General features: G+C 42.0%; 1 protein-coding gene across 1 annotated transcript; it reads left to right on the top strand.

Annotated features, from left to right (window-relative positions):
• The first annotated feature begins 3,917 nt into the window (after nucleotides 1-3,917).
• Nucleotides 3,918-11,399, top strand: LOC139546989 (zinc finger protein interacting with ribonucleoprotein K-like). The gene is made up of 4 exons (XM_071356008.1): nucleotides 3,918-4,756; nucleotides 5,221-5,318; nucleotides 5,454-5,631; nucleotides 10,120-11,399. Exons 1-4 carry the CDS (start codon nucleotides 4,276-4,278, stop codon nucleotides 10,716-10,718), a joined length of 1,356 nt encoding a protein of 451 aa, XP_071212109.1. The 5' UTR covers nucleotides 3,918-4,275; the 3' UTR covers nucleotides 10,719-11,399.
• Nucleotides 11,400-12,391: the final 992 nt, after the last annotated feature.

Genomic DNA, 12,391 nt, shown 5'->3' with positions numbered 1-12,391 from the left:
CTGTCGGCTGGGCAGTGATACACAGTGGTGAGAACTATAGAGATAAAACTCACCTACTGTTTGTGTGGAATTATGTGTGTAGGATACCTATTGTTTGTGAGGAAGTATGTGGGTAGGATACCTACTGTTTGTGTGGAAGTATGTGTATAGGATACCTACTGTTTGTGTGGCAGTATGTGTGTAGGATACCTACTGTTTGTGTGGCAGTATGTGTGTAGGATACCTACTGTTTATGAGGAAGTATGTGGGTAGGATACCTACTGTTTGTGTGGAAGTATGTGTATAGGATACCTACTGTTTGTGTGGCAGTATGTGTGTAGGATACCTACTGTTTGTGTGGCAGTATGTGTGTAGGATACCTACTGTTTGTGTGGCAGTATGTGTGTAGGATACCTACTGTTAGTGTGGCAGTATGTGTGTAGGATACCTACTGTTTGTGTGGCAGTATGTGTGTAGGATACCTACTGTTTGTGTGGCAGTATGTGTGTAGGATACCTACTGTTTGTGTGGCAGTATGTGTGTAGGATACCTACCGTTTGTGAGGAAGTATGTGTGTAGGATACCTACTGTTTGTGTGGCAGTATGTGTGTAGGATACCTACTGTTTGTGTGGAAGTATGTGTGTAGGATACCTACTGTTTGTGTGGAAGTATGTGCGCAGCTATAAAATGGATGTCTTTGTATAATGGACTTCAGAACGTTCTCTGAATAAACTGTACTATCTTTTTGCATAAGCTGAGTCTTTGACTGATTATTATTAAACCCGTGGTCTTACAGATCTCGAGGTCACAGCTGTTGATTGTCAGTTATCATTGGGATTGAAAATTCATCATGCTGTTTAACCAGCTTCTTGACATCAAACATCCGTCAGGTGGATGGATTATCTTGGCAAAGGAGAAATGCTCACTAACAGGGACGTAAACAAATTTAAGCGAAATAATATTTTTTGTGCTTTATGGAACATTTCTGGGATCTTGTATTTCAGCTCATGAAACATGGGACCAACGCTTTACATGTTGCATTTATATTTTGGTTTTAGTGTACATACAGTACATACAGTGCATTATGAAAGTATTCAGACCCCTAGACATTTCCACAGTTTGTTACGTTACAGCCTAATTCTAAAATTGGAAAAAAATTATATCTGATTAATCTACACACCATACCCAATAATGACAAAGCACTCATTCAAGGGATTTTCTTTATTTTTTTTACTATTTTCTATATTGTAGAATAATAGTGAAGACATCACAACTATGAAAAAAGACATATGGAATCATGTAGTAACCAAAAAAAAGTGTTCAACAAATCAAAATATATTTTAGATACTTCAAAGTAGCCACCCTTTGCCTTGATGACAGCTTTGCACACTCTTGGCGTTCTCTCAACCATCTTCACCTGGAATGCTTTTCCAACAGTCTTGAAGGAGTTCCCATATGCTGAGCACTTGTTGGCTGCTTTTCCTTCACTCTGCGGTCCGACTCATCCCAAACCATCTCAATTTGGTTGAAGTCAGGGGATTGTGGAGGCCAGGTCATCTGATGCAGTACTCCATCACTCTCCTTCTTGGTATAATAGCCCTTACGTGACACTTGGCATTCAGGCCAAAGAGTTCAGTCTTGGTTTCACTGGACCAGAGAATCTTGTTTCTCATGGTCTGATCCACTGATTATACCAAACATTTGGAACACGTTCCTAATATGGAGTTGGACCCTCCCCTTTTCCCCTCAGAACAGCCTCAATTCGTTGGGGCATGGACTCTACAAGGTGTCGAAAGCATTCCACAGGGATGCTGGCCCATGTTGACTCCAATCCTTCCCACAAGTGTGTCAAGTTGGCTGGATGTTCATTGGGTTCAGTGGAGGCTCCTCAGAGGAGGAAGGGGAGGATCGATTTTTAGATGTAATTATATTTAGTATACTTTTATCACCAAATAATAATTGATTAAAACATACTACTTTGCATCCTCCTCTGGTTACATTGACTTCAATACAAAACCTAGGAGGCTCGTGGTTCTCAAGCTCTTCCATAGACTTACACAGTAATTATGACAACTTCCGGAGGACGTCCTCCAACCTATCAGAGCTCTTGCAGCATGAACTGACATGTTGTCCACCCAATGAAAGGATCAGAGAATGAATCTAGTACTGAAAGCATAAGCTACAGCTAGCTAGCACTACAGTGCATAACATGTGGTGAGTAGTTGACTCAAAGAGAGAGAAAGACAATAGTTGAACAGTTTTGAACAAATTATTTTATTCCAAAATGAAGGAGAAGCGAGAGAGAGATATTTCGTCACTTATTTTCCACGTTCAGTTTCACTTAGTTAGCTAGCAAATGCAGCTAGCTAGTTTAGCCTACTTAAACACCTGGCTCAAACAAAGGGATGCTATGTTAGCTAGCTGGCTATGACTATCCAACACAACACTGGAACTCTTCCAAGTCAAGGTAAGCTTTTGGTTTTACTTATTTATTGCCACTGGGACCCGCCAATGTAAGTGCTAAACTACTTACTGACTGTACACTGTAACGTTACTGCATGATTGTAGCAAGTTTACTAACGCGTTAGTTCTATTAGCTATGTTGACTATGATGTTACTTTAGCTAATATGGTGACAACAATGTAGGCTGTGTGTAGCAGTTATGATATGGTTTGGCTTGGAAAGGTTTTTTCTCCTGGTCACATACAGCTGATCTGTTGTGCATTGAAGTACAGAAACAAAGGGAGAAGGTGATAAGAGGTGAGCGCATAGATGTGAGAAGAAATACAACGTGGCAGTTGTGAACTGTGTTTATGCGTCATCAGGGGTGTATTCATTCAGCCGATTCTGTTGACAAACGTTTCTTAAATGGAACAAAACTGGGATAAACATACCTGAATTTGTCCAATATAATCTCTATTTCAGCTAGATGCAGGCAAGAGTGTGCAAGGCGGTATTGAATGTGTCACTGTCTGTCCATGTGTTACTGTCTGTCACCTAAAATGTTTCTCTTGACCTGTGTGCACCTACGTTGTAAACTTTCATTCATAGGCTAGGTTGTAGCAACCTCAGGATGGGTATAGGGGGGGATTTGAGTATCATGTAGTAGTCTAAACCTATCGCTGTTACATTGAACAGGGTGAATGGAATATGATTGGCAGTCATCTAATATGCTGTAATAGAAATAAGGCCATGAATAAACAAATCGTCCTGCCTCATCTTAAACGGCACTGACCGCCACTGTTTGGATGGTGGGCCATTCTTGGGAAACTGTTGAGCCGGAAAACCCCAGCAACTTTGCAGTTCTTGACACAAACCGGTGCGCCTGGCACCTACTACAATACCCCGTTCAAAGACACTTAAATATTTTGTCTTCCCCATTTATCCTCTGAATGACACACATGCACAATCCATGTTTCAATTGTCTCAAGGCTTAAAAATCCTTATTTAACCTGTCTCTCCCCTTCATCTACACGGATTGAAGTGGATTTAACTAGTGACATCAGTAAGGGATCATAGCTTTAGCCTGGATTCACCTTGTCAGTCTAAGTCATGGAAGGAGCAGGTGTTCTTAATGTTTTGTCTACCCAGTGTATAGCACTACAGATAATCAAGTGCTATTTGCATGTGATGCATTTGCTCTGTTGTTTACAGGATGATTTGTATCTTATAGAGCGTGGCTTTAAGGGAATAGTAAGGTCACATGTAGATAAAAACGAATGTGAAAAATGAACAGAGAAAATGTGTATTAACAAACTACCTATTCATAGACGTATTTATTCATCATTTACATATTCATATTACGTTTCTACGTCTGTGTACAGGAAAGTATTATTTGTAAGACGTAAGAGAAAATATATCAGTTTATTGTTAAATTATCATGACGTTCTTTCCAATACAAAAAGTGTAGTAACTATTGTTTCCAAACTGCGTTACCCACTCCAGCCAGCAGATGGCGATATGCGTCTTTCAGGTGATGATTCTTGCGTGACGTATAATGGACTGGACGGGACGCTTCTTCAGGAACAACAACACGGCTACTCTTTCAACCACCTCGGTAGCTTGCTAGCCAACATAAAACTGAAATATTGACGCTTTAGACCATGTTTATGTACATGAGCTAATTTCAGTGGTCTAAACACAATTCTGTTGACGTATCTACTTGTTAACTTGAACCTAATTTGCTTGTTCAATTTGCAAATTTGTCAAAGATTGGTACTGAGCCTAGCACTAGGCTTGTCGCTAATGCCAACTAGCTAGTTAACTAGCTAGTTAACTAGCTAACTTCCGTGACCATGAGCTCACTCAGCAACTCGTCCCTTGCTAAAGAAGAATATGTCTACTGGACGGAGAAAGAAGCTCTGGGGCTGAACATTGTCGTGAAAGAAGAAGAGGGTATTACAATGAAAGGAGAGAGAGAAGCTTTCATAATTAAAAAGGAGGAAGAGGAGGCTGTTATACTGAAAGAAGAGGAAGAACATTTTGGAGTGGAAGAGGGGATAGAGGCTGTCACAGTGGAAAAGGAGGAGGTAGAAGCTTTAAGAATGAAAAAGGAGGAAGAGGAGGCTATCACATTGAAAGAAGAAGAGGAGGATGTTATAGGGGAAAAAGAGGAAGAACCTTTAGGAGTGGGAGAGGAGGTAGAAGCTTTCAGAATGAAAGGGGGAAAAGAGGAAGAACCTTTTAGACAGGAAGAGGAGGCTATCTCAATAAAGGTAAAGGAGGAAGACGTTTTGGGAGTGAAAGAGGAGGAGACAGAAGATCCGATTTACACCAGTGAGTACTTTCTTCAAAGCAGGGGCACAAACTATGCAGTTGTTGAACTGTGGGGGCGTTCTACTGAAGTTCTATATTTTAATATGTTGTTCAGTACTGTATAAATTGTTAAAGGTTCGATCTGCCATTGGTACATTTTTTGTTGGGACTTTTCAATTAGATGTATTGAATTCTCCATGTGGTCTACATTAAAGTGCACCTCATCTAATATAACAGGCTTTTAAAATTCAATATTGGTGCATAATTTACACTAATTTACACTTAAAATATCAAAGATAAGGGGAACGCAAAAGTCACCCAATTCGTGGAACTACCCTTTTAAACAACACAAACAATATTTTACAAATTCATGATGAAAGTGGCTATTTTAGGCCCTTTTTAGACATTTTCATGCCTTTTGTAAGACTGTGATTGAAATAGAAGATCATAAGTTTACCATCTGTTTGATGTTGTCATTCACACAGGAGAGAGACACGACTATCATGGATCCTCTGGGAAGCCTCAACAACATCCTGATGCTGACGAGTCAGAGAAGAGTCTCTCCAGATCACAACACCAGATGGTACAGCTTGGTCTGGTCTAGCATACAGCTTCCTCTATTGGGGTCTGGGCTGGGTTTCTGTATGGCACTTTATGACAACAGTGACATCAGCGTCCATAATGAGATGTGTCTGTGTCCCCTCTTTATGGTTACCAGGACAACGCTAGCCCTTCCTCCCTCCCGGAGTCCCCGTGTCATGCCTCTCCCGGTAGCGCAGTACTGCTGGGTATGAAGAGGTTGTCTGTGCTGCTGGTGGACTGCAGGAAAACAACGGGGCTGAGTGGAACTGTGAGAGGAGGAGAAGAGAAGAAAGGATCAGATTTGACACATCAAAGTAAGTGCTGGAGTTTAGTTTGAACAAATAAAATAGATCTGCCCACTGGTATCTGTTACCAGGACAACCAGCAGAGTTCTGTTAGTTCTGGGATCGAACCCTTGGTCTGGAGTGACACCTCAAGCACTGCGATGCAGTGCCTTAGACCACTGTGCCACATGGACAGACTGACTAGTACCACAGACTGACTAGTACCACATGGACAGACTGACTAGTACCACATGGACCGACTGACTAGTACCACATGGACAGACTGACTAGTACCACATGGACAGACTGACTACTACCACAGACTGACTACTACCACATGGACAGACTGACTACTACCACATGGACAGACTGACTAGTACCACATGGACAGACTGACTACTACCACATGGACAGACTGAATACTACCACAGACTGACTACTACCACATGGACAGACTGACTACTACCACAGACTGACTACTACCACATGGACAGACTGACTAGTACCACATGGACAGACTGACTACTACCACATGGACAGACTGACTAGTACCACATGGACAGACTGAATACTACCACAGACTGACTACTACCACATGGACAGACTGACTAGTACCACATGGACAGACTGACTACTACCACATGGACAGACTGACTAGTACCACATGGACAGACTGACTACTACCACATGGACAGACTGACTAGTATCACATGGACAGACTGACTACTACCACAGACTGACTACTACCACATGGACAGACTGACTACTACCACATGGACAGACTGACTACTACCACATGGTCAGACTGACTAGTACCACATGGACAGACTGACTACTACCACATGGACAGACTGACTACTACCACATGGACAGACTGACTACTACCACATGGTCAGACTGACTAGTACCACATGGACAGACTGACTACTATCACATGGACAGACTGACTACTACCACATGGACAGACTGACTACTACCACATGGACAGACTGACTACTACCACATGGACAGACTGACTACTACCACATGGACAGACTGACTAGTACCATGTGGACAGACTGACTAGTACCACGTGGACAGACTGACTAGTACCACATGGACAGACTGACTAGTACCACGTGGACAGACTGACTACTACCACAAGGACAGACTGACTACTACCACATGGTCAGACTGACTAGTACCACAGACTGACTACTACCACATGGACAGACTGACTACTACCACATGGACAGACTGACTAGTACCACATGGACAGACTGACTACTACCACATGGACAGACTGACTAGTACCACATGGACAGACTGAATACTACCACAGACTGACTACTACCACATGGACAGACTGACTAGTACCACATGGACAGACTGACTAGTACCACATGGACAGACTGACTAGTACCACATGGACAGACTGACTACTACCACATGGACAGACTGACTAGTATCACATGGACAGACTGACTACTACCACAGACTGACTACTACCACATGGACAGACTGACTACTACCACATGGACAGACTGACTACTACCACATGGTCAGACTGACTAGTACCACATGGACAGACTGACTACTATCACATGGACAGACTGACTACTACCACATGGACAGACTGACTACTACCACATGGTCAGACTGACTAGTACCACATGGACAGACTGACTACTATCACATGGACAGACTGACTACTACCACATGGACAGACTGACTACTACCACATGGACAGACTGACTACTACCACATGGACAGACTGACTACTACCACATGGACAGACTGACTAGTACCATGTGGACAGACTGACTAGTACCACGTGGACAGACTGACTAGTACCACATGGACAGACTGACTAGTACCACGTGGACAGACTGACTACTACCACAAGGACAGACTGACTACTACCACATGGTCAGACTGACTAGTACCACAGACTGACTACTACCACATGGACAGACTGACTAGTACCACATGGACAGACTGACTAGTACCACATGGACAGACTGACTACTACCACATGGTCAGACTGACTAGTACCACATGGACAGACTGACTAGTACCACATGGACAGACTGACTACTACCACATGGACAGACTGACTAGTACCACATGGACAGACTGACTAGTACCACATGGACAGACTGACTAGTACCACGTGGACAGACTGACTAGTACCACGTGGACAGACTGACTATTATCACGTGGACAGACTGACTATTATCACGTGGACAGACTGACTAGTACCACATGGTCAGACTGACTATTATCACGTGGACAGACTGACTACTACCACATGGACAGACTGACTAGTACCACGTGGACAGACTGACTACTACCACGTGGACAGACTGACTACTATCACATGGACAGACTGACTAGTACCACATGGACAGACTGACTAGTACCACATGGACAGACTGACTAGTACCACATGGACAGACTGACTAGTACCACATGGACAGACTGACTACTACCACATGGACAGACTGATGGACAGACTTCGTTAGTGTGTTTTTGGGGAGCATGCTGTTTATTTAGTCAGGCAATGCCCACATTATTCTGACATATTTTAGAATGTTAATTATGTGAACGTCAATGCATAATGCCATTGGGTAGGCAAATAATAAGAATGAACAATATTGTTAAATTGGCTAATGCATATGTTTTTAGCATACATTTTGGGTAGAGTTTTTATCCTATAGGCTGTTACAACAATTAAACTTAAAACGTTGGTCCTTGAAAATTACAATGAAGTGCTTGAAAAAGTCCGTACGTCCTTGAGTTTGACTTGCCAATGTCTATATGAATTCCTGCGACTTGCTCAGCCTTCAAATGAAAGATAAAATAATCTGCTATTTAAATGATGCACGCATCATTCACTTTCCTGTCATATCGTCAGATCTTGTCCCCGGACAGTAAATTTCAGTTGGCGCTGAACCCAGTCTGCCGCTGATTGTTGAACCCTGTGTGTGCGGTGTAGGGTCTATATGTCTACCACTCCGTATAGCCGTTAGCGATGCTAATGTCTTCTGGTGTAGGGTCTATATGTCTACCACTCCGTATAGCCGTTAGCGATGCTAATGTCTTCTGGTGTAGGGTCTATATGTCTACCACTCCGTATAGCCGTTAGCGATGCTAATGTCTTCTGGTGTAGGGTCTATATGTCTACCACTCCGTATAGCCGTTAGCGATGCTAATGTCTTCTGGTGTAGGGTCTATATGTCTACCACTCCGTATAGCCGTTAGCGATGCTAATGTCTTCTGGTGTAGGGTCTATATGTCTACCACTCCGTATAGCCGTTAGCGATGCTAATGTCTTCTGGTGTAGGGTCTATATGTCTACCACTCCGTATAGCCGTTAGCGATGCTAATGTCTTCGGGTAGACGTATAGCCGTTAGCGATGTTTATGTCTTCTGGTGTAGGGTCTATATGTCTACCACTCCGTATAGCCGTTAGCGATGCTAATGTCTTCTGGTGTAGGGTCTATATGTCTACCACTCCGTATAGCCGTTAGCGATGCTAATGTCTTCAAGTAGACGGAAGGATAATTAAAAAGTATCATATGGCAGAATCGTGATTATTTGCATCAATCCGGTGGCCATTTTGTTTCAAAAATTCCCATCACAACTGCGCTACAGAAACACTGCTCGACAAACAAGGCTGTCTGGCTGGTGCCAACAAGGCTGTCTGGCTGGTGCCACTTGAATTAAAGGGTAACTACACACAAACATTCAGATTTCCCCAGATTTCCCCTCATGTGGTTTAAGCTGTGGAATTAGAACATTCATTTATGTTTTTCTGTTGAAAAGTGTGATTTTGAGAGAGAACCTGAAGAAAATGGGGGAAATCAGTCCTCGCGTTTTTGTTCTGTGGTCGTGGTATCTCTTTTCTTTGCTGTTACAGTAAATACATCTAAATCAATGTAAGAACACAGGGGAATGCTAATTTAACAGATGGCTAGTCATTTTTAGCCTGGTTCTATTATGGGACACAGGCCAGGTCATTATAAATTAGCACATTTAATTGAGGGAAAATGTGGTTGCTATCACTGTTGTCGTTGTCTCACCTAGCTACCTTAAGATGGATGCACTAACTGAGGGAAACTGTATTTACTATCACTGTTGTGGTTGTCTCACCAAGCTACCTTAAGATAGATGCACTAACTGAGGGAAACTGTATTTACTATCACTGTTGTGGTTGTCTCACCTAGCTACCTTAAGATGGATGCACTAACTGAGGGAAACTGTATTTACTATCACTGTTGTGGTTGTCTCACCTAGCTACCTTAAGATGGATGCACTAACAAGTTGCTCTGGATAGTGACCATACTATTCCCTTAAAGCCACACAGTGTAAAATACATGGGTCATGTAAACAATGGAGCACATGCATCACATGCTAAGAGCACTTGACAGTAAGTCTCTCTGGATAAGAGGGTCTGCTAAATGATTAAAATGACAAAGGTATGTGGAGATTTCATTCAGGTCTCCCTGTTTTAATCACTCTGTTTGTCTTTGGCAGAAGAGAGACCAGACTCAGAGGAACCAGAGACGTCTGAACCAGCGAGACGGCATCACTGTTCACAGTGTGGGAAGAGTTATACCCGTTTATGGAGCCTGAAAAACCATAAGAGAACACATGCAGGGAAGAAGCCGTATCATTGCTCTCAGTGTGGAAAGAGTTTTACACGGTTAGGGAGCCTTGAAATACATAAGAGAATACACACAGGAGACAAGCCTTACCAATGCTTCCAGTGTGGAAAGAGATTTATCCAGTCAACACACCTGAACGAGCATAAGAGAATACACACAGGGGAAAAACCATTCCAATGCTCTCAGTGTGGAAGGACATTTTCACGATCAGGGGACCTGAAATCTCATGAGAGAATACACACAGGGGAAAAGCCTTATCACTGCTCCCATTGTAAAAGTAGTTTTAGCTGGTCAGGGCAACTGAACGAGCATGAGAGAACACACACAGGGGTGAAGCCTTACCACTGCTCCCAGTGTGGAAAGAGTTTTACACGGTTGGGGTCCCTTAAATCACATAAGATATATACACACACACAGAAGACAAGCCCTATCACTACTCCCAGTGTGAAAATAAGTATTTGTCATTAGGGGACATGAAAAAGCATGAGAGAAAACACTGTAGAGAAGCCTTTCCACTGCTCTCTGTGTGGAATGGGATTTACCCAGTCATGGCATCTGAAAGCGCATAAGAGAATACACACGAGATAAGCCATTACCAAGTTATACCCGGTAAGGGAATTTAGAAACGCATGAGATGACACACATGAAATAACGAGAGAAAATGGCCAAATGTAGATTTCCGCCTAAATAGACATGCAAAAGTAACAGCTATTCATGTGTAATTACGTGATTCTGACATGCAAAAACTTGGTATATTTGGAAAGAAGACATCTGGGAGATTATGCGGGAAATTATCAGAAGATAGAAGTTACATAGTTCAGAATACACAAGATCAAGCACACACAAAATACACTTAAAATATATATATATATTTTGGCCCCTGTGTTACTTCACCAGTTCTCCTACCATGTATTACTATTATGTGATTAGCCTAGTTGGTGTTGTAATGTTAATTCCCATGAGAGGAATTATGGTGTTTTTTTCCTATCATTGTAAATTGTGTATAGAGATTGAGCTGACATGTATTATTTAATGTATATTGTTTATTGGATTTACATTGAAATAATGCTCTCTTTCATCCTGTTTCCCTCTGTACACAGACCACTTATATACTCTGGTTCATCATTAAAACTCCTAGTGACAGACTGAGCTTCTGTGCCTGTTATCACTCTTTGACCGGGTGCTCAAAGCACATGGCTACTTAAAAACCTCTTAAGGATCAGCCCTTTTTTTTCTTCAATTTTCGCCTAAAATGACATACCCAAATCTAACTGCCTGCGGCTCAGGCCCTGAAGTAAGGATATGCATTTTCTTGGTGCCATTTGAAAGGAAACACTTTGAAGTTTGTGGAAATGTGAAAGGAATGTAGGAGAATATAACACAATAGATCTGGTAAAAGATAATGTAAAGAAAAATAAACTTTTTTGTACCATCATCTTTGAAATGCAAGAGAAAGGCCATTCCAGCCCAGGTGGAATTTAGATATTGGCGACTAGATGGCAGCAGCGTATGTGCAAAGTGTTAGACTGATCCAATGAACCATTGCATTTCTGTAAAAAAAATTGTTTGAAGACTGCCAAAATGTGCTTCGTTTGTTTATTAATAACTTTTCATGTTCAAAACTGTGCGCTCTACTCAAACAATAGTATTATTTCACTGTAATAGCTACTGTAAATTAGACGGTGCAGTTAGATTAAAAATAATAATAATAAAAAATAGTTCTTGTTACTTACAACCTCATGCTAATCGCATTAGCCTATGTTAAATCAACCGTCCCGCAGGGTACCCACCCATCCTGAAGTTAATATGTATTTGCGGTGATAGGGCGCCTGCAGCATTGATTGATTGGCGTTACACCATCAAGAGCAGTTTGAAGAAAGTGCGTCTGGGCCACTGACCTGTGGACAGAAATGTCTATACTTGCAAAAGGTAAGCTATTCATGCCTTATATTGTTTTACCTATATAACAGCTATCTGAGCAGCTAACCAATCGCTGCAGCTGTACACAGTCCATCTGTAAATAGCCCACCCAATCTACCTACCTCATCCCCATACTGTTTTTATTTACTTTTCTGCCTTTTTGCACACCAGTATCTCTACTTGCACATTCTCATCTGCTCATTTATCACTCCAGTGTTAAT

Source organism: Salvelinus alpinus, chromosome 2 (genome assembly GCF_045679555.1).
Source record: "Salvelinus alpinus chromosome 2, SLU_Salpinus.1, whole genome shotgun sequence".
Classification (NCBI taxonomy): Eukaryota; Metazoa; Chordata; class Actinopteri; order Salmoniformes; family Salmonidae; genus Salvelinus; species Salvelinus alpinus.
Note: the sequence above shows the minus strand (reverse complement) of the source record. Positions and strands in the feature narration are given on the sequence as shown.

What these genes read in the sequence shown, in the direction of transcription:
- LOC139546989 (XM_071356008.1), top strand. Translation starts at nt 4,276, where the DNA reads ATGAGCTCACTCAGCAACTCGTCCCTTGCTAAAGAAGAATATGTCTAC. An exon ending in CCAGATCACAACACCAGATG is followed by an intron (nt 5,319 to 5,453) that starts GTACAGCTTGGT and finishes TATGGTTACCAG; the next exon opens with GACAACGCTAGCCCTTCCTC. An exon ending in ATCAGATTTGACACATCAAA is followed by an intron (nt 5,632 to 10,119) that starts GTAAGTGCTGGA and finishes TGTCTTTGGCAG; the next exon opens with AAGAGAGACCAGACTCAGAG.